We start from the raw sequence: 27,107 nt of genomic DNA on the forward strand, positions 1-27,107 counted from the left end.
AGCCATTGCATGACATTTTTCTTGAGAAATAAGCCTTCAGTCTCCTATTCTCAAGTGCCTTCATGTACAGAAAAGGAGTCTAATAGTTGTGTACGGATTGAGAAGCCCTTTGGGGTCTCTTGAAGGGCAAAGGCACGGTGGTCCAAAGGATGGTTACAGGAAATGAGGTGTGCTCAGCAGGCCCGGCTGCGTAATTGTGGAACCCACGCAAAACGAAAACGAGGAGCCCCTCTTCAACTACTAAGAATGTCAAGATTGAATACAGAACATTAAACCCTGCATGGGGCCCTTCTGAGTGCAGCAGGGCCCCGTGTGACCACAGGTCACACACCCACAAAGGCAGCCCGGGTGGTGCTGGGGCTGGAACAAGGCAAACTCAGAGCCCCTTACCTTTCATGAGCCTTGTGACAGCTGTTTCTGTGAGAAGCAACACTCCGTTATCAATGTAATGCAGCAGGTTATGCAAAGGCAGACAGTGGACACCAAGGATCGTGTGCAGAGTGTGAAAACCTAGGATGAGAGACCCGGGACGGTAGAGATGGTCAGCCATCATCTCCGGCCTCCCAGAGGGAATGACTCTGGTGATGGCAATAAAGCACTCAGCTCACCACTTGGCAGCTAGAGTCAAATAAATGCTCCTTGAAGACAAGGTCCAAGGTTCCTTCCTTCTGTATTATCACAACTAAGTATTGTGCTGGGTATATAGTAAGTTCCCAATAAGCACGTATTCCCTCCACCTTGTATGCCTTCCTAGGCAAAAAGAGAAAAACAGTGCAAGGTCTGCTCAATGAAAATGGTTTTACAGTTTAAAAGGTTTATAATTCTATGGTAAAATTGCAAAATAGAAAAATTAACAGTAGAGCTTCAAACTCCCATGCCCAGGCTAAAGCCTGATGGACAGGGACCATTTTGCTGCAGAAGAAAATATCTGGACCAGAAGGGGACTGATTAGTTTAGATGACTAATCTCTGGGTATGCCCTAGAGAAAGGCTTTTGGGGTCTACTTGGACTAAATCATATAAAAGAAGAACTAAAATGATATTGCCAGATAGCAAATCTCTAGGAATTCAGTAGAAAGGCACTCTCAAGGCCTTGGGCAGGGCCAAGTCTAAGTCTCACGGGCAGGGCTACCCAAACTCTCACAGAGCTAGAGCTCTAAGTCCACTATTCACACTAACCGACAAAAACAACATCCACACACAAACAACATCAGACCGGGAAAGAATCAGAAAAACCCTCTTGGAAAAGATGGCATGTGAGAGGCACTTTGAAGGGTTAATGCCATCCCTGAGAGTGGAAATGACGTGAGAGAACATACAGGCTGGGAAAGCAGCAGAAGTCAGGTTTGACCTGAGTAGACAGAGGCCGGAATCACGCTGTGCTGCTTACTAGACGTAGGTAATTAAGCCTTTCCAGCCTCTGTTTCTTCATCCCTAAAGTGGAATCACCAGTACCTTTCCTGCAGGGCTGCTTTGAGAGCTACGGCTAGGTCTGTGAAGAGTCTGGCACGTGGTATAACAACATGACTAACACCAGACAGGTACTGAGGCCTTTCATTTACGCACAGGCTCACTTGATCCTCATATAACACCATGAGGTGGGAACTACCTGATCCCCACTTTATAAATGGGGAAACCAAGACTCACAGGAGCTAAGAAACCTGCCCGGGAAATAGTAAGTGGCTGAGTTAACATTTGAATGCAGGCTGTGGGATTTTAGCCTAGCCTTTTAACCACGACGTTATCCTGCCTCAAGAACTGGTGTTAATGGAACAACACGAACAGAGGCCCAAAGGTGAGAAAGCATGGGGCACATTTAGGAAAGAGTAAATGACCCAGTTGGGTTGGCACAGGCGTGCAAGAGGAATGGTGGAAGGTGAGACTGGAAAGGTTAATCTATTCAACAAAACCCCTTCGGCACGCCGAAGGCAAGGAGCTGGGTGTGCAGTGATGAGAAGAACAAGCATGACTGCTGCTCCCATCCACCCTCCAGTCTGATAGGGAGACTGACAATCAATTAATCACAAAATAAATATTCATTTTTTAAAATATGACCAGTTCTATGAAGGAAAAGTACAGGGTGCTCTTAATATATGTGTCACAGGGTTGAATGCTGAATGACAGCAAGGAATTGATTATTTAGTAAACTCTGGAGAGGCAGGATTGTTTTTGAAAGCTTTTGAGCAGGAAAGCTTTTGAGCAGGATTGTTAGAGGATTTGAGTTTTACTTTTGGAATATTAACGTGGCAACAGGTAAAGAATGGACCGGAGTGACAGCTTGCTACCGGAGGAATAAAGATCTGTTGGGAAGTGACTGCGTGAACCTGTCCAAGAGGGAGCGAGGGCACTGAGAGTGAGAGGGCAGGAAGGGATCATAGGATCATGGCGACGTGTACTGGCTTGGAAACTGATTGGATGTGGATGGGGAATGACGAAGACTCGTTGCCTGGCCTTAGAGGCTTACATGACAGAGACATGATGGCCAAAGAGAGCTGGGACTTGGATTCAGAGACGTCGTGGAGCTTTCTCTCTCTGAGCATATGAAACATGAGCAGTGGGAGACTTGAGTCCCATGTCCTGGCAACACTGAGGGTCAGATAAAGTTCAGACTCTGCCCTCAAGCAGATGTTAATGGGCTGACAATGGGATGAGTCTACTAACTGCTCTGATTCCAAAAAAAAATAGTGATTTTACTAGCTAATTAACAACATGAGATTTTTCAAATGGATTTGGACAGTCTTCTCAAGATTAAAAAAGTTACAAAATTATTTCTGAGGAAGAGTTTATAGAAGGTTATTGATCCTACAGATTTTCTCCATTCAAAATTCCTCTCTGGGGGCTTCCGTGCAGTGGTTGAGAGTCCGCCTGTCGATGCAGGGGACACGGGTTCATGCCCCGGTCCGGGAAGATCCCACATGCCGCAGAGTGGCTGGGCCCATGAGCCATGGCCACTGAGCCTGCGCGTCCGGAGCCTGTGCTCCGCAATGGGAGAGGCCACAACAGTGAGAGGCCTGCGTACCGCAAAAAAAAAAAAAAAAAATCCCTCTCTAGCTCTGTGTCCATGTCCTAAAGATCCCTGATGACCCTTTATCCTCCATTCCCAGGGCACAGTCCCAAATTCAACAGCCCATTCCTGGCCTCCTCTCAGCATGTCAGCTCTAAGCAACAGAGCAAACTGGCTAGAAGTAGGCATCGGTACCGAAAGAGAGACCTTTTCCAGCCAGCTCTAGTCCTCACCCTCCAGGGCTCCTGGCCTTCTCCAGGCAGCAAAGAGAACACAGGTCCCTTTTAAACGGTAAATGCTCCAGCTCTAAACTATGACTTCTCTTCCGTGGTCCTCATTCCCTTTTTTCTTTAAGTAACTCCGGTTACAAGTTTCTGACACTTGGAACTCAAACAGTTCTCACTAGTCCACGGGGCCTGGAAAGCGAGCACATTTACATACATACACACAAAAATACCTGCATTTACACACACATGCCCCACCCCCCAACATGATCCAGTGTCACTTCATATTAGGGAAACAAACATTTCTGAGAAAAGGAGAAAGAGAAACTGCTCTTTCTTACTTGACCCATGGACACCAGCCATTAAGCTCTTACTCATAATAATTTTCAATCGCTATGGGTAAAATTGTTCTGTGTTTTCCATCCTTATCCATCCCTGTGTAGAAATGCAATGTTCTGTAGAAAGTGGATTTTTATGATCTCCCAGATATAATATTGTCCCCAGTGAGTCAGTGTCATTTACTTATAAAAGGAGCTTGGAGATCCATGGTGAACAAATCTGAAACTGTCGACCCATTTCTCTACCAGGTCTTTTGTGTTAATGACAAACAATTAAGAATTTAAGCTAGAAAGCCATATATAATTTTCATGAAATCCCTTCACTCTTTCTACAGGGCACCTCACAATTCATATTCCATTTAAAGCCATCCATTCTCCTCATGAGTGGTCACTTTCAGATCCCTACAAATTCACAAGAAACTCCTTTTGTGCCTCCACTACAAGCAGATCTTATAAGATAAGGCATATGGATAGAGAAAGTGTGACAGATTCCAGACTGTACCAGATATATCACAAATGCAGAGAAGTTGAGATGTGCTGTGGGGATTTTCCAGGCCCATAGACAGCCAATGTTTCAATATCAACTATTTCAGCTGGAATATAAAATTCAAGAGGCAGCACAGAATAGGAGCTAGAAGCATAGATTTTAGGGCCAGACTCCCTGGATTTGAGCACTGGCTCTGTTGCCTAATAGCTATGTGACTGTAGGCAAGTTACTTAACTTTTCTGTGCCTCAATTTCACCATCTATAAGGTGGGAATAATATTAAGTGGAACCATTTGAAAGTGCCATCTTTGTTGGTCAAAAACTGGTTGGATATTAACAATTTAATATGGTTCAATTTAAGCTCTTATCACTTAGCATCATTATAAAAATTAAATTTATGTAAAGTACTTACAATAGTACCTAGCACAAAATGGGGACCATATACATGTTGCCTTAAAATGAATGAACAAAGGAACAAATTAATGACGGATGGATGGATAGATGTATATGAATGAATTAAATAAAATTGGCTAGTATATATTATATAGCGATAGCTATCATAAAGCTTAAAACTCATCAGAATTTACACATAACAAGCATAAGGCAGGTCGTTTATAGCAAACAGGAGCTTGTTTCTTATAATGAATATTGATTTATATGCACATTTTCCCAACTAGACTTTTGTTAATTTTTGGAATTGCTCTAATTTCTAGCCCAGTACCTGGCATGAAATTGCTCAACAAATGTTTGTTGACTGAATGAACAAATCACCAATTAAATGAATGACTGCAGACACATGCGCCAAAGGCGTTTTGAAGCCTGATTTGGTCCTTTTTCAAAATCCTAAGGGAAATTTTTAGCTTCCAAGGAACATATAAGAATCAACTCAATTTCTGACACCCAGCCAGACCTACTTCCTTCTGAGTGTTAACTTTCTTGATCAGATAAACTAGGCCTGGAGACATCAGAGAAAGATCTCCCTGAATCAGCTCCACTGGTTTTTGAACCAGAAAGTTGCATGGGGACCAGCCTTGGCTCCTAAAATTGGTGACAAGCTACTGTATAGTTTAATAATCAGAGGAGATCTGGTCGGCAGAGACCAACCTCAGGCCCATCTGTCACAGTGACACCAGACACACCATTTCGCAGACATAGGAGGCCTCATTCTTAAACTCATAATGCACCAAAGTCCAGAGACTATGTAAAGAAGAAAGAACAAGTTTATTACAACAAAACCCAAAAAAGCCAAGACTTACCAGGAGGCAGAGGTAAAAACAAACTGTTAGTAGCTTCCAAAATCCTGGTCATGATGTGAAAGACCGCAAATTCAGCAGCACTCGCCCGTCTATTGCTGGTCAAAGAACAAAGCAGCACGTCAGCCAAGCAGCTCATCTCCAAAACCCCATTTGCATGTAAGCAGTAGCTCTGAGTGCCACATCCTGGTGGAATTCATGCTAATTGTGAAAGGCTATGCCCCATAGAAAGGTTCATAGATGTGACGATGACCAGCGGCCTAATGCCTAGAATCTAACCAGACGGTAGGCACAGAAATGATAAACTGCATTAACTTAAATTCCCCTTCTTGGCAGTACTGAGCTCACGTGCCCCTCCCTCCTCATCAGCCAGATGCCAAGGAAAGAGGACAGGTGAAGTAACAGGGGCATAACTTTAAATGTTGAGTTCAGAACTAAGATGGATGGTGTAAGGGGCTGGTGAGAGTTACTTTCAACTGGTAAGTCTCAAAAAGGCTTTGCTACAACAGGCAGCAATCAGAGTTGTTTTACCTCTTTGTACACCATGATAAAATAGAGCAAGAAATACTTGCGTACAAGTGGAGAACCCAGGGATGAAGATTATGTTTCCTCCAACTGGCTTCCAGTATTTGGCAAATGAGATCCAGCTAGAGGGTAAAGACAGTCTGTTAACCTCTGTTCATACCCTTTCCCCTACAAGCTATCCTTCCATAGCTCTGACAGGCATGTTCGGGCAGCTGGCATTCAGGCTGTGCCCGGACACAGAACCAGCCTTTCTGAGGTCAATTCTCAAGCACTGGAATCCCAAATGGAAAGACTGAAAATGTGCAGCCGCCGTCTAACAGAGCACCCTCTGTCACTGCAGGCAGTGCCCCAGCTGAGCTTCCCCACCGCTAATCGGCCCCATCGCTCACAAACACAGGCCCTCAATCACAGGCCCTTATCCATCAGTGAAGGTCAAGTGCAACAGAGTTCGCCCTAGGCCTGTTATGTGGCAAGGGTGACATAGCTGACAGCTGACAGAGGAAAGGCGGTTCTGAAGAGAATGGAGGTCCTGAGCATGTGCTGTGGAGCAAAACTAGTTCCACGTCCAGGTTCTACATTTCACTCGTTTGCCAGCAACAGGGCAATCTCCGAGGAGCTGTTATCAGGACCACAAATCCATGCATTGCACGTGTAGGCAAAGGACAGGGGGCAAAATTAGGAAGAGTTTCCATATGAGCACAGACAGACACTATTTATTCTCAATGATATAGATTCTCAGTTTCTCTTTGGCTGAACTCAGGTAAGATAACAAATAAGCACTATAATCAGGTTTTGCAGCAACCTCCTCGGATTTATTTTCTAAAGGCTGTCCAGCCACTCTCCTGGGAGGGGACTGGGAGACTCAGCCGTTTGCTGCTGGGCAGAGTGAGCAGCTTTGGCATCAATCAGTGACTGCTGAGTTGGAAAGACAGGGGCAACGAGTTTTCTGAGACCTCATCTCTACCATTTCTGGCCCTATTGGTTCTAGGAGCTGTTAGCACACACTAGTGTTATGGGGATTCTTTGACGCGATTAACTATAGGGAAGAATGATGCTTGAAGAAAAACCTTAACATTCTGGAAGATGAAATTTAAAGTCAACAGAAAGAAAGATGGTAGGTGATGTGTTAAATAACTGTGTGTTATGAAAGGACAAAGAAAGTAAGTTAGCATCAACATGGGGAAGATCAGTAACACATTCATAAAGTGAACCCCTTGGTGGTGTTCAACTGCAAAGAACTATTATTTAAGAAAGTCTCAGTGCCCTGCTTGTAAACATTAGTATACGCAAATACCAGCCTGTCCTCCTATACTAAAACTCCGAAGTCAAACCTTACCATAGAAATTCAAATGTGTGATTTAAAACCAGATACTAATGACTGCAATGAAGGCAGAAAACTGTTTTTAAAAAATATTCCGCAACTTTATTCCGACTAATTAACTATGAACCGTCTCTATGGCCATATGACCAACAAAGGATTTGAGTGAGTTACTTCCATGCATGCACTTTACTATAGAAATAAATCAATGGGTGGCACTTGGGAGCATTTCGGGGAGTTGTTTTAATTCAACAAACACTCATTAAGCAAGTGCTATCCAAGAGCTCACGCTCCATTCACAGAGCCATTCTGCCACTACCCAGTTTTCCAAAATAGAAGATTTCTTTCTGTATTTCTTTTTCGTTTGTTTGTTTTTATTGTTTTTTAATTTGTTTTAACTGAAGTAGAGTTGATTTACAATGCTGTGCCAATCTTTGCTGTACAGCAAAGTGACTCAGTTCTACACATATAGACACTCTTCTTTTAATATTCTTTTCCATTATTGAATAGAGTTCCCTGTAAGGCAGAAAACTTTAAAAGTTAAACATGAAATGAAATCAGGGCCATATCTAATAAATTTAACTAATCTTCCAGAATTCAATGCAAAAATATTTGTTCACATTTACATGCTGGTCCTATGCAAACCTGGAGAAATGGAGTGTTGCAGTGCTCTTTCTCTTTCTGTATATTTAAATACTTTAAAATTTTTATCCATCTTATTATTTCCAGGTTCTAAGTAGGGTGAGGCCTCAACTCCATATGCGTTTTGAAAGACTCAAGACAGCCTCAAATTTCAATCCAGCTGCATCACTTCTATTTACACATGGATCACACAACTTCAATGAGTGGCTACCAGGTAAATGGGATGCCAATCTCATCAGCAGACTCTGGAACATGGTAAGTATTTATACAACTGGGCTGGAATCTCACCTAATTGGGCTGTTGGAGCTAAGTAAGAATTGAAGTTCAAGTTCTCTCGTGTTTGCAGAAACCTCCATGTACAGAAATCACTACCTATGGTTTAATAAGGAGCTGGAAGATGACAAGATGACATGAACATTCGGCAACCACTGCTGAATTCATCACTGTTCCAGGCTTCCATGAGCATGTAACCACTACTGCCAGGGAGTGCAATAAGCCACTTCCAGAGTCACATTCTCTTTGTTTTTTGGTTCTTTTCCCCCTTTCTTCAATCTACAGCACCACATATACAGGTTTGAGGATGGGAGAGCTCCAAAAAACCTAATATGAAAAACCTATTGAACCACATACTGGGAACTATACACCCAGAGACCAAGCGGTTGGTGGGGGGGTGGGTCGGGTAGAGAAGATAAAGCAAAACCAACCAGTTTTGAAACGTAGTCCAGAACCATCTGTTCAATTTTCTTCTTTTCCACACCCTGTAGATGTCTCAAAAGATGGTCTTTTAGCTCAGACACCATCTGAAAACAGAATATAGATTAGATAAGTCACAACCTACCCAGTCACACCTGCAACTGGTTTGAATTCTATTCATTTATTAACACTTCCTATCAATATGAAAGATATTGGACCTGAAGATCCCACTAGCAGAAATGCATAACCCACAATGTTCCTTAATGGGCATAAATCAGGGGGCACCACCATTTTCCTCGAGAGGAATGACTTATGATTCACCCAAAGTCCAGTCAACAGCTGAGAGCCAGGCTCCCAGCCCTGTTGAGAATTCTCCAAAGAAGCCAGTGGAAGTCACTAGCTTAGCAATCAAAGGCTTTGGGATCTACCAAAGGATTGAAGTCTACTGCGCCTGGCTCTGGAGAGCTAACAGGAACAACTCTAAATGTGGAATGACTGTGCTAATGGGGGTGGCGGGAAGGGACAGGTTTTGGGTGTTTGCAAGGACAGAGGATGGAGTAAAAGGAAATGCACCAGGTACTTCTCTCTGTGCAATGGTTAAGACATTCCATGCAGCTCCCTGACATGTAAAGGTATGGATATATTTAGCCTAGTGCCTCCAAATGGGCTTGTTTCTATAGCCACACTCTTCTAACCATCCCTGGGGCTCCCCAATCAGTGTGGCATTCCCAGCCCTCCCACTTTTTGCTTTTCTCTCCCTTTCTTCCTTTTTTTCTCGCTTTTGCCTAAATGGCCTGCTCAGCTCCAAACCCTCTTGGCTAGAGAAATCTTTGCATCAATAAACACCATGGGAATTGTATAACTGACAACACAAGTATATATATCTTCTATTTCAGCAGATTTACATTTACGACAGACACGCTGGGTAAACCTTAGCCCGTGGCATCCTGGGCCAAGACAGAGTGGTATATTATTTCAATTCAGTCTCCGGCATGTGCTAATTGATTAGGCTTTAAAAAAAATTATTTTTTTTCTGTGTAAGTTATAATGCATATTTTTGTGCATTTCAATTTTTCTATAATAAGCGTAAAGATGAAAATTTAAATTGCTCATAATCCTACCATCTACATTAACATTTTGGTTTTTTTATTTTCCTTTTTTCCAGTGTGCACACTCATTCTAATATTTTACAATCTGCTTTTTCTCACATGATAATTTATGTCATTATTCTTTATCACACTAGTTGTAATGGCTGCACAGTGTCCAATTTTATGAAAATACTATAATTGAATTATTTATTCCCTTCTTATACATATGCGATATTTCCTTTACTATTGTTACAAATACCACCAAAAAATCCTTACACAAAAGTTGCTTGCCATATCCTCGATTATTTTGTCAGGCTAAATTCCTAGAAATGGAATTCATTGGGTCCCTACTTAAGGTTATAGAGACACTGCTAAAATGGCTTCCACTGTGGTTATATTAATTTCCAATTCCATCTCATGAGGCTGTCAAATTCCCTGTACCCTGAACTTTCCTAGTATGATTTTTAAATTTTTGTCAATTTGATAGACAAAAAAAAAAAGACAAAGAAAAACATTTATTCTGTTTGTCATTTGATTATAGCAATGTTAAGCATTCTCCTTCTTACCCTGACCCAACTCAAGATCTCTTGGCCTAAATAAACTTTTGAAAATTCACTGGTCACAGCTTTTGTCCATTTCCCTTCCGGTGTGTTGTTCTCTTACTGATTTATAAACATTACATGCCAAATGTTATTTTTTTATCACATATGTGGCAAATACTTTTTTCTAAATGTATTGCCTTTCTGTTGTTCTCGTCTAAGTTTTCAGTCAATCTTCTCCTGTAGGTTTATGTTCAATAATGCACTTAAAAGGCTTTCTCAGTATTTTTTAACTGTCCACTTATTTTATTCAAATTCTTTCACACAGTTTAAAATTTTTATATGATTCCTTAACCTGATATTTCTGTTGGTTTATGATATAAAGTGGCGGTATTTGGGGTGGGAAGAATCTAACTTAATTATCTTTTCCAAATAGTCAGGCATTGATTGATTGATTGAAAATTATTTCTTTCCACATTGATTTTTAAATGCCTCATTTTTATCATACACCAAATACCCAAATTTAATCTAGAGCCTCCTGTCTATCTTTGTATCAGCACCATATTGTTCCAATTATTGTAGATCAACAACACATTTAGATATCTCATAATGCCAGTCCCATTCCTCTTTATTTTGTCAAGTGAGTCAGTCAACTGTCACAGAAATTTCACTGGCTTTTTGCTTATAATTTTACTAAAGTTAGATGCTAATGATTTGGAAATAATATACTGTTTTTTGTTATCTTTTTTAACTGGTTAATCCTAATCAAAAAGAAAATAAATATAGCATCACCAGCTTACTAATTTGCAGCATTTTTTTTTAAATTTTATTATTTTCCCAGTTGATTATTTTGTTTGTTGCATTAGACAATCATAGCGCCTTCTTTTACTTTTGTTTCTTATCGCATTGGCTAGAATTTCTAAAACAATGTAAAATTTTAGTGAAAATAGCAAGGATACTTAACTTCTTTCTGACGTTAATAGCACTGCCTCCAAGGTGACATGAAGAAGGATGCTGGCTATTAGTATTAGACTATACTTTGTTTAAAATTCCAGAAGTGGAATTTTACTTTTATCAACTTTTAGCACCTATAGAATCTTTTTTTTCCCTCTTTGACTTAGTCGTGTGATGAATTACATTAATATATTTTCTAATATTAAGCCTTCCTAGAAAGAAGCCCATGTGGCTATGCTGTATTTTCAAACAGAGCACTGGGAAGTATTTTAATTACGCCTGTAGTACCTATATTCATAAGTAGTCACTGTCGGATTCTGGTTTTAAGGTTATGCTGGCTTTTTTAAGTGATTAAGAAGCTTCTCATCTTTTTTTCAAAAATACTTTACATAACATGAGAATGATCTGGTCCTTAAAAGTCTGAAAGCACAAACTCATTAAATAACTTGGGGCCTTTTTTGGAGATAATCTTTGATATTTTTTCTAAATTATTTTATGGTTATTATGCTTTCAGGCTTTCTATCTCTTCTTGGCTCAAGTTTGGTCATTTCTAGTTGCCAAGGAAACTTCGTTTAACTAGAATTTTTAAGTGTATGAATATGTATTTACACGTATTTTTCTCATATTTTTAAACTAGCTATATTTAAGGTAATAGATTATCCCATTCCTAAGCCTGCACAGTATTAAAAATATTTTATTAGACTTCTCAGATGTTAAATAGTTTTTTTTTAAGATTTTGGATTTATTTGCCAATCCTGCTCTTCAATTAATTTATTTTGATTTATATCTTTTTGGTCTTCCTAGTGGTAGGACCTCTTGAGAAAGAATACTTTATCCCGTTGTATTTTAAACCCAAAAACAAATGCTACAGAGACGCTGCTGTTTCCTATTTTAAAAACTCTCAGCGCTATACATTTCCTTATGATGTTTTATAATTATACATTTATTGGGGTCACTGATTAATTCATGTCTCTCTCACAAGACTACAAGTACCAAGAGGGCAGAAATTATATATGTGTTCCTCACCACTGAACCTACAGTGAGTGACTGGCAACAACCCTGTGTTGAAAGAGTGAATGAAAAAGAAGAACAGAATGAGAAGTACAATCTAGCCCTTCCCCCTTTCCTTGGAGCCCACTGTTCACCAGCACTGAACAGCCCACAGACCACTTACCAGCCCCATAAGCAGCCGCTGGTGGTTGTCTTCCTCCTGGAAGAGGGGTGTTAATCTTGGCTCTGAAATTAAACAGAGCAACAATCAAGCAGGGTGGTTTTCGGGAATGGGCTGGAAGGAGAAGGCCTCAGCCTGGGTTTCCCTTCTCTGAGTCACTGGGAAAACATAACAATTCCCTGATGGGATGAAAATTTTTCATTCAGTGTGACCTAGTTCTACACGCTGCAACTTACCACTTAGTGATATGCAGAGAGAGAGAGAGCTGTGAACCAGAGAGGCAGAGACTGGGAAAGAAAGAAAGAAAACAAGGAACATGTTCCCAACACCAATATACTCTGACTTTGATTTCTCTTCAGTGTGAAGACTCACCACTAAGATCCTCTGCTTCATAGGAGATTCTAAACCCTAAGGGAGGGGCAAACCCAGGGACGGGGACTTAGTGGAAGGGTCGCAAGACTCCCTTCTTTCTGACTCCAACTTGTAGTTTATAGTTACTGAGGCGAGGAGACCAGTCAGTTACTGCGGTAAATAAGAATAATTGGCACAAGTTATGGGACTGAAAAGGTAGCTAACTGAGATGGAAAAGTGGCATGTAAGGTTAAACCAAATGGCACTTTCTCCACCTTGATTTGCACCGCACCAGCAAGACTGGAGGGACAGGAAAACGCTGTCTCTAGGAAGATCTGCCCTAACGCTCCGCTAATGGCACCTCCAAGCCCCATCTTCCTCTCCCAGAACCTGAGTCATGAGCCCGTCAACAGGCGGAACTGCCCCGGTCAGGGGGCTGAGGACTCCGTGTGGGAGGGCACGGATGCCTCTTGACCCCTTGAGATAAATCCTAACTGGATCCTACACAGCCTTCATGGTAAACAATTCAAAACTAGAGCCCAGTAGTTTTCATGGCTGTTTTGAACTTCACAAGGAATGTTCCATCTCTGACAGTGACATTTTTCCTAGGAAACTAGCACAACCAAAGCACATGAGAGGAAGGGACAAGTTCCCTGAAGGTCATCTAGTGAGAACGACTAGTAACAGGATGCAAACAGGCCCGAAGTACAAGAACAGGAGTTCTACCCAGTCGTGGGAGCAGAGTACACACAGAAACCTCAGCCAGACTGGCAACACTTCCCACAGTGCAAATCCCCTAGCAACGCAAGGAGGGGAGCCTGCATGCACATTCACACCCCTGGCAGACTGCTCCTGCCTGGTGCTGGTGGCAGAGCCCTGGCTTCAGGCCTAGATGGCCTGGTTCCCGGGGCTACTCAGTGACTTCACAGCTCATGCGGGCTGTGCGCACAGCTGCAGGATGTGCGGCAACGCATCATATAAAATAATGTCCGTTAGGGTCACCCAACATATACCTAAACATCCAAGCCCATAAAACAGAAGTGGAACATAAAAACAACAGCTCCTTTTTTAATGGAGGCTGACCTTTATGAAGTGTGAAAGAGTTCCACAGACAAAACCACCAAAAAAGCCTGTATTGGATATGCTTAGCATCCTCTCCCCTCAGTTTCCCCTGGCTAAGTTCCCCTTCTTTGTCAAGACTTAACTCGGACATCACCCCCCCGTGGGAAGCCTTTACAACCTCTGTCCCCACTCCTGACCTAGCCCCTCACCCCCTGCACCCTGCAGCTGCCTGTCCCCTGGTTTAGAGGCTATGTGTTAGCATTTCTTCCTCACACACTAAAGATAAAGCAGCCATGTCAGGTATCCCATGTACCAAGCGAGGGACTGGGCACTGTAAACACGACTCCGTTGACTCTCATTTTCTTCTCACGCTTGCCCTGAGGAGGACAACACACAAAGTGGATAAATGGCTTGCCTAAGAGCACATGGTGGCCAAGCTGGAGTTTAAGCTCAGTTCTGTCCGCCCCTAAGCCCATACTCTACCCCCATAAACACACTGCTTGTCTAGAGGCCCCTAGTCTTTGTGCCCCTATGACCTAGCCCAGGGAGTGCCCAAGTGCTAACCAAAATGAAAGGAGCATACAAGTCAAAGATCCTTGTATGATCAGACAGCTGGAGAGAAAGTAGCTCTAAGCCAAGGGAACTACACCCTGGGAGTACAGCCAGAGGGCATGTTAATTCGATCAGTTCTATGGGGAAACAGAAGGAAAACAGTCAGAGACTCCTCGGCAAGAGCAGCTGTCCCCAAAGGACCTGGTGCCAAGAGAGACATGGAAGGAGCTGAGTGGCCACTCTGATGGGAAAATAGTAAAGGGTGCTGCTTTCACAGCACTAGTGGAAGGGATTTCCCTGCCAACCCACAGTGGGAGGAAGAATGGTATTACAAACAAAACACTGACTGAAATCCAGAACGCTTTATTTTCTTACCCAAATTCCTTGCTTCTAGGTTAGAAATCACCCTACAAAGAAATTAGCCGATGTTATTCACACAGGAAGCATTATTAAAAAAAAAACAAAACAACGAAAGCCACACCATACAAAGATATCCTCCTTTAAAAACCCATAAAACCACCGCAGAAACTGTTCTCAGGCTGCTGAAAACCTCAAAAACTTTAATCAACTTGGCAAAAGCCACATTAGGCAATTTATAAAATCTCAAAACTCTTTAGTGCAAACAATGACAACAATTTAGAACAATTACAGCTCTCAGTTATTGGAAATAAGGGGAACAGAAAATAGAACAGGGGTTGGAATGGGGCCTATGCTTATAGCACTCTGAGATGACTCATCTACCCAGAAAATATGCTTTCAAAATAAGAGCAAGCTCACCAGCCCACTTACACTTGTTTAAAATCAACCTAATGTTTGTACCCCTCTAAAGTGCTCAACTAATAAGAGTTTTCTTTACCACTTATTCCTTGTAAGTCATCCAGCCCCAGGATGCAAATCTAAAAGGTTTGACATATAAATTTTTCCCACTAGAAACTCCAGCTCCAAACTCCAGAATAGGGCTCAGGTGGCTGCATTAATAAGCTGATAGCATTATCTTACTGAGGATATGCAACAAAAGTAAGCTACTTCCCTGAAAGGAAGCCAAGAAAGTAATTACAAAATATAACCATCTTACAGCTACAATAATCCCTCATTTTACTTACTTTATTGCATTATCAAGAATATTTCTCACATACACCGTAGACCTTCTTTTTCCTTTTTTCTAGGAGTGAGAACACGTCAAAAGTGTGGAAGGTGAAGGTTTTGTGGGTGACATTTTTCAGTGAGGTCATAATACAATATAGTTAAGAGTTCAGAAAAAAGAGAGGTACTTTCCAGGTAATCAGAACACCTAGATTCTTTAACAATTGCTCTAAAAAAGTTTTATTCTGAAACTATTACATATTTTATATAGTTGCAAGTCAACTACATATTATATACAACAACACTACAACTATATCCAACAATGCTACAGACAGCTCATGTACTCTTTACCCAGTTTCCCTCAATGTTTACATCTTCTATAAATAACTATAGTACAATATACAAATCAGCAAACTGGCACTGGTACAGTGAGCGTATAGTGCTGTCATTTTATCACATGTGTAGATTCACATACCACAATGTACTACCATAATCAAGATACAGAAATGCTCCATCACCCCAAAGATCTCCCTTGTGCTATCCCTTGATAGGGGTCACATTCACTCTTTTCCTTTCAACCATCCCTAACCCCTAGCAACCAGTACTTTGGGAACACCCAGGTTTTTTTTAAATCAATTTTTAACTACACAAGGAGCACAAAAACACATCTGAGACCCGGATGTTAATCCCACTTCTACTATGAACATGCCGTGTGTGTCTCTTAACCTCTTTGCACTTGAATTTCCTCTTCAAGAGAAGAGAGGTCAGAGAAGCACCTTGGTCTCCCTACTGGGGATCAGCAGTATTAATAAACAGTGCCTGGCAAGTGGGGAGAGTGCTGGAACACGGGCCAGCCTAATGGCCTAAGGGCATCACCGAACCTAATCAGCTGGGCTTCTGCTTCCTGCTCTGCGTTCAGGAACCCACACATACCTCTTCCGAGATCAGGCTGTGCCACTCTCTCCTGACCATGCTGTTGTTATAGTGTAAGTGTGGCTTGGAGTACTTAACATATTCCAGGTTGGAGTTCAGTTTTTCCCAGTAGCCCTTAAAGCTATGCACCTGTAGGAGACAAAATCATTGGTGAGCTTGAGAAACAGGTCCTGTGGCCCAAAGTACTCGGCAAGGGCCACGCAAGCCTTGCTGCACAGCTGGGCTCACTTCACTTCCTTAGCTCTCATGAGGCAACATTTCTGAGTGGACACTTCCCACAAAGGATGGCTTTCTTGCCCCGATAGGAATTCTAAAATAGACCAGAAGAGGCTTGCCTTCCTCCCTTCCTTTTCGAGTCCCTTTCACACACAGAGAGAGCTGCTCACCTCCCTAAGCCAGTAGGACTCCCCTGGGTGAGGGCTAAGTGGGGAAGCCTACACTGAACACATCAAATCATTTCCTCCCCAGAGACCCATTTTTCTGACTCAGATTGTGCCAACAATGCCATGTTTGGTGAGAGAATGTGCACAAGATTTGGAACACGTGGAAGAATAGGGTTACTTTCCCACTAAGCTCATTTACTTCCAAAGGATCTTTTTCAAAACTCAGGAATCAGAAAGGTGAAATGAACTCCTTTCACAGTCAGTTGTCAAATACTCCAAGATAGAATTAGTTGGCGACCATCCCATCTAGGTTTTTGATGCATTGATATCATTGTACTACCCTGAAGCAAAAAATACCCATTACGTTCATTTTTAAACAAAATGCAAGAGTAATACATTTTTTAATGTTGAAGGATATCCTGACAAAAAATTGTTTTTGCAAATTAATGAAGATAAATTTATGATACACACTTTCTTGCCAAAACATATGCAGTTATAAAAGATTTGACTGGGGTCGAGGGTGCAACGTGTGGCCATAAAACAAAGTGAGTTAATGTCTACTGTGCAAACAGACTTGGCTGTATTACAAGGGAAAAAAGAGAACTTAAAAAAGATGCCTCGGGCTTCCCTGGTGGCGCGGTGGTTGAGAGTCTGCCTGCCAATGCAGGGGACACAGGTTCGTGCCCCGGTCCGGGAAGATCCCACATGCCGCGGAGTGGCTAGGCCCATGAGCCATGGCCGCTGAGCCTGCACATCTGGAGCCTGTGCTCCGCAATGGGAGAGGCCACAAAAGTAAGAGGCCCGCGTACCGCAAAAAAAAAAAAAAAAAGATGCCTCAATCAAGAAAAATGCCCTTTTGTTAAGTAATAGCACATCACCCAAATTCTTATTGAAAGGATAGTCACAACGGGCTCAAAATGGATGTTGAAGTATCAGTAAAGTGAGTTACGTAATAAAACTAACTTGCTGTTTCAGAAATTAGTTGGCTGGGGAGGGAGTCCAGGAAAAAGTCTGGAACTGCCTAAGAGGCAAGAGACCATTGTTTTGGGGTGCGTGAGGTGAGGGGATTCAGAGCACCGCCTAACTGAGCTCCAGAGTCGGGCGCGAGCCCCGGCTATCATTGCGGACACTAGAGATGGTCATGAAACACTAAGGCTGCTGCTGCAGCCACCAAGAAGTGTGTGTGCAAGCACAGGTCACTATCTACACCTCCTCTCCCGGGAGCCTGTGAAGCCCACCACTGCCAGGGTCCCATGATCCAGGGACAACTTGCCTGGGAGAACACACAGCGCTCCTCAGGCTGTTGCAAGGTCATGTTGGCCTCTGCCGCCGGAGGCTTGCCCCACAATCCATACCCCTCCCTCCTCCCAGCCTGAGTGAGCCAGAGCCCCCAAATCAGCTGCTCCTTTAACCGCCTCCTGTTTGAGCGAAGAATAGACTCCCTCTGCATGTGACATACATGCAGAACCGGGGCCAGATCCAAAGCTGAAACCCAGGAGCTGTGCGAACAAACAAGAGAAAGGGAAATTTCTCCCAGCAGCCTCAGGAGCAGCAGATTAAATCTCCACAATCAACTTGATGTACTCTGCATCTGTGGAATACCTGAATAGACAACGAATCATCCCAAAATTAAGGTGGTGGACCTAGGGAGCAACTGTAGACTTGGGGTTGGCTTTCTGCATCTAATTTGTTTGGATTTTATGTTTATATTAGTTTAGTATTTAGAGTTTATTATCATTGGTAGATTTGTTTATTGATTTGGTTGCTCTCTTCTTTCTTTTTTTTATATATAGATATATATATGTTTTTCCTTTTTCTCTTTTTGAGAGTATGTGTATGCTTCTTTGTGTGATTGTGTGTGTATAGCTTTGCTTTTACCATTTGTCCTAGGGTTCTCACTGTCTGTTTTTTTCTTCTTTAGTATACTTTTTAGCATCTCTTATCATTAGTGGAGTTGTTTTTTGGTTTGGTTGCTCTCTTCTTTTTCTTTTTTTAAATTACTCTTTAACTTTTTTTTTTTTTTGCGGTACGCGGGCCTCTCACTGTTGTGGCCTCTCCCATTGTGGAGCACAGGCTCCGGACGCACAGGCTCAGCGACCATGGCTCACGGGCCCAGCCACCCCACGGCATGCAGGATCTTCCCGGACCGGGGCATGGACCCGCATCCCCTGCATCAGCACGCGGACTCTCAACCACTGAGCCACCAGGGAAGCCCCAACTTCTTTATTTTTAAAAATTTTTTATTTTAATAACTTTATTATTTTTTTTCTGCTTTTTTTCTCCTTTTTCTTCTGAGCCATGTGGTTGACAGGGTCTTGGTGCTCCAGCCAGGTGTCAAGCCTGTGCCTCCGACATGGGAGAGCCAAGTTCAGTACACTGGCCCACCAAAGACCTCCTGACTCCATGTAACATCAAATAGCAAAAGCTCTCCCAGAGGTCTCCATCTCAACACTAAGACCCAGCCCCACTCAATGACCAGCAAGCTACAGTGCTAGACACCCTATGCCAAACAACTAGCAAGACAGGAACACAACCACAACCATTAGTAGAGAGGCTGCCTAAAATCATAAGGTCACAGACACCCCAAAACAAACCACAGGATGCAGTCCTGCCCACCAGAAAGACAAGATCCAGCCTCATCCACCAGAACACAGGCACCAGTCCCCTCCACCAGGAAGCCTACACAACCCACTGAACCAACCTTACCCACTGGGGGCAGACACCAAAAACAATGGGAACAATTCACCTGCAGCCTGCGAAAAGGAGACCCCAAACACAGTAAGTTAAGCAAAATGAGAAGACAGAGAAACACACAACAGATGAAGGAGCAAGGCAAAAACCCATGAGACCAAACAAATGAAGAGGAAATAGGCATTCTACCTGAAAAAGAATTCAGAATAATGATAGTAAACATGATCCAAAATCTTGGAAATAGAATGGAGAAAATACAAGAAACGTTTAACAAAGACCTGGAAGAACTAAACAGCAAACAAGCAATGATGAACAACACAATAAATGAAATTAAAAATTCACTAGAAGGAATCAATAGCAGAATAACTGAGGCAGCAAAACGGATAAGTGCCCCGGAAGACAAAATAGTGGAAATAACCACCGTGGCGCAGAATAAAGAGAAAAGAATGAAAAGAATTGAGGACAGTCCCCAACACCTCTGGGACAACATTAAATGGACCAACATTCGAATTATAGGGGTCCCGGAAGAAGAGAAAAAGAAAGGGACTGAGAAAATATTTGAAGAGATTATAGTTGAAAACTTCCCTAGTATGGGAAAAGAAATAGTTAATTAAGTCCAGGAAGCGCAGAGAGTCCCATACAGGATAAATCCAAGGAGAAACATGTCAAGACACATATTAATCAAAATATCAAAAATTTGATACAAAGAAAAAATATTAAAAGCAACAAGGGAAAAACAACAAATAACATACAAGGGAATCCCCATAAGGTTAACAGCTGATCTTTCAGCAGAAACTCTACAAGCCAGAAGGGAGTGGCAGGACATACTGAAAGTGATGAAAGGGAAAAACCTACAACCAAGATTACCCTACCCAGCAAGGATCTCATTCAGATTCGATGGAGCAATTAAAAGCTTTACAGACAATCAAAAGCTAAGAGAATTCAGCACAACCAAACCAGCGTTACAACAATGCTAAAGGAACTTCTCTAGGCAGGAAACACAAGAGAAGGAAAAGACCTACAATAACAAACCCAAAACAATTAAGAAAATGGCAATAGGAACATACATATCGATAACTACCTTAAATGTAAATGGATTAAATGCTCCAACCAAAAGACATAGACTGGCTGAATGGATACAAAAACAAGACCCATATATATGCTGTCTACAAGAGACCCACTTCAAACCTAGGGACCTATACAGACTGAAAGTGAGGGGATGGAAAAATATATTCCATGCAAATGGAAACCAAAAGAAAGCTGGAGTAGCAATTCTCATATCAGACAAAAGACATTAAAATAAAGACTATTACAAGAGACAAAGAATGACATTACATAATGATCAAGGGGTAAATCTAAGAAGAAGATATAACAACTGTAAATATTTATGCACCCAACATAGGAGCACCTCAATACATAAGGCAAATGCTAACAGTCATAAAAGGGGAAATCGACAGTAACACATTCATAGTAGGGGACTTTAACAACCCACTCTTACCAATGGACAGATCATACAAAATGAATATAAATAAGGAAACAGAAGCTTTAAATGATACATTAAACGAGATGGACTCAACTGATATTTATAGAACATCCCATCCAAAAACAACAGAATATACTTTCTTCTCATGTGCTCATGGAATATTCTCGAGGATAGATCATATCTTGGGTCACAAATCTAGTCTTGGTAAATTTAAGAAAACTGAAATTGTATCAAGTATCTTTTCTGAGCACAATGCTATGAGACTAGATATCAATTACAGGAAAAAATCTGTAAAAAACACAAACATATGGAGGCTAAACAAGACACTACTAAATAACCAAAGATCACTGAAGAAATCAAAGAAGAAATTAAAAAATACCTAGAAACCAATGACACCAAAACCTATGGGATGTAGCCAAAGCAGTTATAAGGGAAGTTTATAGCACTACAATCCTACATCAAGAAACAAGAAACATTTCAAATGAACAAGCTAATCTTACACCTCAAGCAATTAGAGAAGGAAGAACCAAAGAACCCCAAAGTTAGAAGAAGGAAAGAAGTCATAAAGAACAGATCAAAAATAAATGAAAAACAAATCAAGGAAACAATAGCAAAGATCAATAGAACTAAAAGCTGATTCTTTGAGAAGATAAAATTGAGAAACCATTAGCCAGACTCATCAAGAAAAAAAGGGAGAAGACTCAAATCAACAGAAATAGAAATGAAAAAGGATAAGTAACAACTGACACTGCAGAAATACAAAGGATCATGAGAGATTACTACAAGCAACTATATGCCAATAAAATGGACAACATGGAAGAAATGGACAAATTCTAGAAAAGCACAACATTCCGAGACTGAACCGGGAAGAAATAGAAAATATAAACAGTCTAATCACAAGCCCTGAAATTGAAACTGTGATCAAAAATCTTCCAACAAACAAAAGCCCAGGATCAGATGGCTTCACAGGTGAATTCTATGAAACATTTTGAGAAGCGCTAACATTTATCCTTCTCAAACTTTTCGAAAATATAGCAGAGGGAGGAACACTCCCAAACTCATTTTACAAGGCCGCCATCACCCTGATACCAAAACCAGACAAAGGTGTCACAAAGAAGAAAACTACAGACCAATATCACTGATGAACATAGATGCAAAAATCCTCAACAAAATACTAGCAAACAGAATCCAGCAGCACATTAAAAGGATCATACACCATAATCAAGTGGGGTTTATCCCAGGAATGCAAGGATTCTTCAGTATACGAAATCAATCAATGTAATACACCATATTAACAAATTGAAGGAGATAAACCATATGATCATCTCAATAGATGTAGAAAAAGCTTTTGACAAAATTCAACACTGATTTATGATAAAAAGAAAGTAGGCATAGAGGAAACTTACCTCAACATAATAAAGGGCATATATGACAAACCCAGAGCCAACATTACTCTCAATGGTGAAAAACTGAAACCATTTCCTCTAAGATCAGGAACAAGACAAGGTTGTCCACTCTCACCACTATTATTCAACACAGTTTTGGAAGTCTTAGCCACGGCAATCAGAGAAGAAAAAGAAATAAAAGGAATCAAAATTAGAAAAGAAGAAGTAAAGTTGTAACTGTTTGCAGATGACATGATACTATACATACAGAATCCTAAAGATGCTACCAGAAAACTACTAGAGCTAATCTATGAATTTGGTAAAGTAGCAGGTTACAAACTTAGTGCACAGAAATCTCTTGCATTCCTATACACTAATGATGAAAAATATGAAAGAGAAATTAAGGAAACACTCCCATTTACCATCACATCAAAAAGAAAAAAATACCTAGGAATAAACCTACCTAAGGAGACAAAAGACCTATATTCAGAAAACTATAAGACACTGATGAAAGAAATTAAAGCTGATAACAAACAGATGGAGAGATATACCATGTTCTTGGATGGGAAGAATCAACATTGTGAAAATGACTACTACCCAAAGCAATGTACAGATCCAATGCAATCCCTATCAAACTACCACTGGCAATTTTCACAGAACCAGAACAAAAAATTTCACAATTTGTATGGAAACACAAAAGACCCCGAATAGCCAAAGCAATCTTGAGAACGAAAAACGGAGCTGGAGGAATCAGACTCCCCGACTTCAGACTATACCACAAAGCTACAGTAATCAAGACAGTATGGTAGACACAAAAACAGAAATATAGATCGAAGGAATAGGATAGAAAGCCCAGAGATAAACCCACACACATGTGGTCACCTTATCTTTGATAAAGGAGGCAAGAATATACAATGGAGAAAAGACAGCCTCTTCAGTAAGTGGTGCTGGGAAAACTGGACAGCTACATGTAAAAGAATGAAATTTGAACACTCCCTAACACCATACACAAAAATAAACTCAAACTGGATTAAAGAACTAAATGTAAGGCCAGACACTATAAAACTCTTAGAGGAAAACACAGGTGGAACACTCTAAATCACAGCAAGATCCTTTCTGACCCACCTCCTAGAGAAATGGAAATAAAAACAAAAATAAACAAATGGGACCTAATGAAACTTAAAAGCTTTTGCACAGCAAAGGAAACCATAAACAAGACGAAAAGACATCCCTCGGAATGGGAGAAAATATTTGCAAATGAAATATTAATAAATATTAATATAAAATTATAATATAAAATTAATTAATATAAAATTAATATAAAATATTAATTCAAAGGATTAATCTCCAAAATTTACAAGCAGCTCATGCAGCTCAATATCAATAAAACAAACAACCCAATCCAAAAATGGGCAGAAGACCTAAATAGACACTTCTCCAAAGAAGATATACAGATTGCCAACAAACACACCAAAGAAAGCTCAACATCACTAATTATTAGAGAAATGCAAATCAAAACTACAATGAGGCATCATCTGACACCAGTCAAATGGTCATCATCAGGGCTTCCCTGGTGGCGCAGTGGTTGGGAGTCCGCCTGCCGATGCAGGGGACGCGGGTTTGTGCCCCAGTCCGGGAGGATCCCATGTGCCGTGGAGCGGCTGGGCCCGTGGGCCATGGCCGCTGAGCCTGAGCGTCCGGAGCCTGTGCTCCGCAACGGGAGAGGCCACAGCAGTGAGAGGCCCGCGTGCCGCAGAGAAAAAAAAAAAAAAAAAAAAAATGGTCATCATCAAAATATCTACAAACAATAAATGCTGGAGAGGGTGTGGAGAAAAGGGAACCCTCCTGCACTGTTGGTGGGAATGTAAATTGATACAGCCACTGTGGAGAACAGTATGAAGGTTCCTTAAAAAACTAAAAATTGAATTACCATATGACCCAGCAATCCCACTACTGGGCATATACCCTGAGAAAACCATAATTCAAAAAGAGTCATGTACCACAATGTTCACTGCAGCTCTATTTACAATAGTCAGGACGTGGAAGCAACCTAAGTGTCCATCGACAGATGAATGGATAAAGAAGATGTGGCACATATATACAATGGAATATTACTCAGCCATAAAAAGAAACGAAACTGAGTTATTTGTAGTGAGGTGGATGGACCTAGAGTCTGTCAAACAGAGTGAAGTAAGTCAGAAAGAGAAAACAAATACCGTATGCTAACACATATATAAGGCATCTAAAAAAAAAAAAAAAGGGTCCTGAGGAACCTAGGGGCAGGACAGGAATAAAGATGCAGATGTAGAGAATGGACTTGAGGACACGGGGAGGGGGAAGGGTAAGCTGGGACGAAGTGAGAGAGTGGCATGGACATATACACACTAGCAAACAGAATAGATAGCTAGTGGGAAGCAGCTACATAGCACAGGGAGATCAGCTCAGTACTTTGTGACCACCTAGAGGGGTGGGATAGGGAGGGTGGGAGGGAGACGCAAGAGGGAGGAGACATGGGGATGTATGTATATGTATAGCTGATTCACTTTGTTATAAAGCAGAAACTAACACACCATTGTAAAGCAATTATACTCCAATAAAGATGTTAGAAAAAAAAAAGGAAATTAGTTAGCTGAAAAGCCCGTTCAGCCAACATCCATTCTCACAGAGACAAGAAAGGCTATTTCCAAGAAATTGTCGGAACCGAGGCGTCAGGTCGCACTCTCCACTTGACCTATCTCATTCATCTTTTCTTTCCCTTTCCATATATTTATAATGAACAAACCTTTATCCACCCTTTGGTCTTCCTTATATTGAAAAAACAATAATGAAAGCAAATCCTGCCGTCATTTGGCAGAATTCAGTCCCTAACAGGAAATCACTACAGCTTTCTTGGTATTCTACATCTGAGTTCACGCAACTAGTGCCAAAAGCCAGCAAACTAAGTGGTGTTGTGATGACATCTAGTGGTCATTTCCACTATTAGCTCTGCCTGCTTGACCACTGGAGTCCCAGTGCGTCATCCACCCAATCCTGTCCAGCACAGAGCAAGGGGAGGAACGCTGGTGTCCTTCTACCTGTGCAAGGCCCTCTTCCCCTCAGGCCAAAGTCATCCTCCTCTCAGAAGACCCCACTCTCATACTCACACTGTGGCTCCCAAGAAAAGTTCTCTCCCAAACTATCTTCTTCTCATACCCCCATTGAGAAATCCCTTTCCTCAGACCCTTGTCTGAGTTGAGAATAAGCAGACAAAACAAGTCCAAGGACATGCTTCAGAGGGGCTTCTGAGCCCACTGATTATATGTAAAATGGAGTACGTGTTTGTATGAGCACTTTTCCGGGGAGAAGGTCTACAGTTTATATCAGACTGTCAAAGGAATCCATGGCCTAAAATAGTTCAAAACTACTGAGTTAGAAGGAAAAATTATCTAAGTTTTAAAACAAAAACAACTTACATTTAAGTAAGGAACACTATTAGCCAAAAGCCCCAGAAATATTGTAATATAAATGTGTAGGTCTTTCAAGGAGGTTACTGGGCTGGATGTTATGATACAGATATCGAGGGAGTACAGAGAAAACTGTGGCATATGTCATTACTCGGTAGCTAGTACATAAGTGATGCAATTTCTTAAGTTATGAAAATTCACAGACACCATTACAAATTGGGAGGTCTGTTTGGAAGTATGGGAAATAGCTAAGACCCAGAGGATGAAAACGGATATGTAAATGAAGGGTGAAGAGAGGATATTCTAGGTGGGGCTCTGAGGAAATGAGCAAAGACTGAGAGAGCGGAACGTGGATTCTGGGTTTAGATCAGAGACAGAGCTTTAGAGAAAGCAGAGAAAACAACCCACAGCCCCCTTCACTCTCTGTGGTGAAGATATCTGCCTCTAGGGTGTAACTACCAACCTCAGCAACCACCTGGGTCCCATCCCCTAGAATCCTAACTGGTGTGGGGTGTAACCTGAGCCTCATGAGTTTTCGACCGTCCCCAGGCAAGCCGACCATTCAGCCTGGGCTGAGAACACGCTTGAGCATATACAGGTAATCCCAGTCTCCCTCCCACCCTCAAAGGTTCTCATCTACATCTCTGGTTTAAAGGCTGATGAAGAACCAGCTGTGTGAAGACTTGCAATTGTGTTGTGACAGAATAGAAGACAGGGTCAGAGAGGAGGTTAGGACCAATCTTCAAAGAATCTCAAACGCCAAAGTAACACCAGCATGCTCATTGATGCAGAGAGTAAAAGAGGCTCCAAGATAAAAGGTGAGCTGTTATAGCATGGTACGGGGGGAAGAGGGCATGGGAGCTACACAGTCACACCCTAGCAGCCAACCTGGGAGCACAGAAGGCCACTCCTTTCCGTCAACCAGCACTTACAGAACTTGTTGAACACTAAGCACCATATTCATCAGGGACAACAGCAAAGTGAAAGCCACAAGAGTCTGAAGCACATCGCCAGCTTCCTGAAAAGAGCTTATAAAGCTTTCAAATACACAAAAATGCTTTCTAAGAAAAATACCCGTAAATTTAGCTACTTCTGGGAGACTCTGGTGTTAGAAGCCATCAGATCCTCAAGGAATGACCCAGAAGCACTTCCCTGCACAGGGGGAATTTTAAATTTTGATTTTAAAGGAAGGAAAATTATTCCAAGTCTCTTCTTGAGAAATAATCTTATTTTGTCTCTTAGGATGACATGAAGTAATTACCAAATGTAGCCCATCACAACTATTAATTGAACAAACAGACCAAAAGGTTTCATTAAGGGACTGTTTCCCATTTATGTAGGAAATAATTTTGATTTTTTTCTTTAAAAAGGAAGAAAGGGCTTCCCTGGTGGCGCAGTGGTTGAGAGTCCGCCTGCCGATACAAGGGACACGGGTTCGTGCCCCGGTCCGGGAAGATCCCACATGGCACGGAGTGGCTGGGCCCGTGAGCCGTGGCCGCTGAGCCTG

At 41.6% G+C, this 27,107-nt stretch overlaps 1 protein-coding gene across 5 annotated transcripts in view; it reads right to left on the reverse strand.

Annotated features, from left to right (window-relative positions):
• Positions 1-27,107, reverse strand: part of GSAP (gamma-secretase activating protein) — an 87,060-nt gene that overhangs the window by 3,580 nt on the left and 56,373 nt on the right. For 4 of the 5 annotated variants that reach the window (XM_065883821.1, XM_065883820.1, XM_065883819.1 and 1 more), the window contains 8 exons: positions 16,216-16,344; positions 15,303-15,361; positions 14,575-14,606; positions 12,238-12,299; positions 8,494-8,589; positions 5,881-5,951; positions 5,308-5,402; positions 391-510 (listed from right to left, as the gene is read on the reverse strand). In XM_065883821.1, coding sequence (XP_065739893.1) covers positions 391-510; positions 5,308-5,402; positions 5,881-5,951; positions 8,494-8,589; positions 12,238-12,299; positions 14,575-14,606; positions 15,303-15,361; positions 16,216-16,344 — 664 coding nt within the window. The remainder of the gene's footprint in view (positions 1-390; positions 511-5,307; positions 5,403-5,880; positions 5,952-8,493; positions 8,590-12,237; positions 12,300-14,574; positions 14,607-15,302; positions 15,362-16,215; positions 16,345-27,107) is intronic. The other variant, XM_065883823.1, reaches the window with a different exon arrangement.

The sequence above is a fragment of the Phocoena phocoena genome, chromosome 9 (genome assembly GCF_963924675.1).
Source record: "Phocoena phocoena chromosome 9, mPhoPho1.1, whole genome shotgun sequence".
NCBI lineage: Eukaryota > Metazoa > Chordata > Mammalia > Artiodactyla > Phocoenidae > Phocoena > Phocoena phocoena.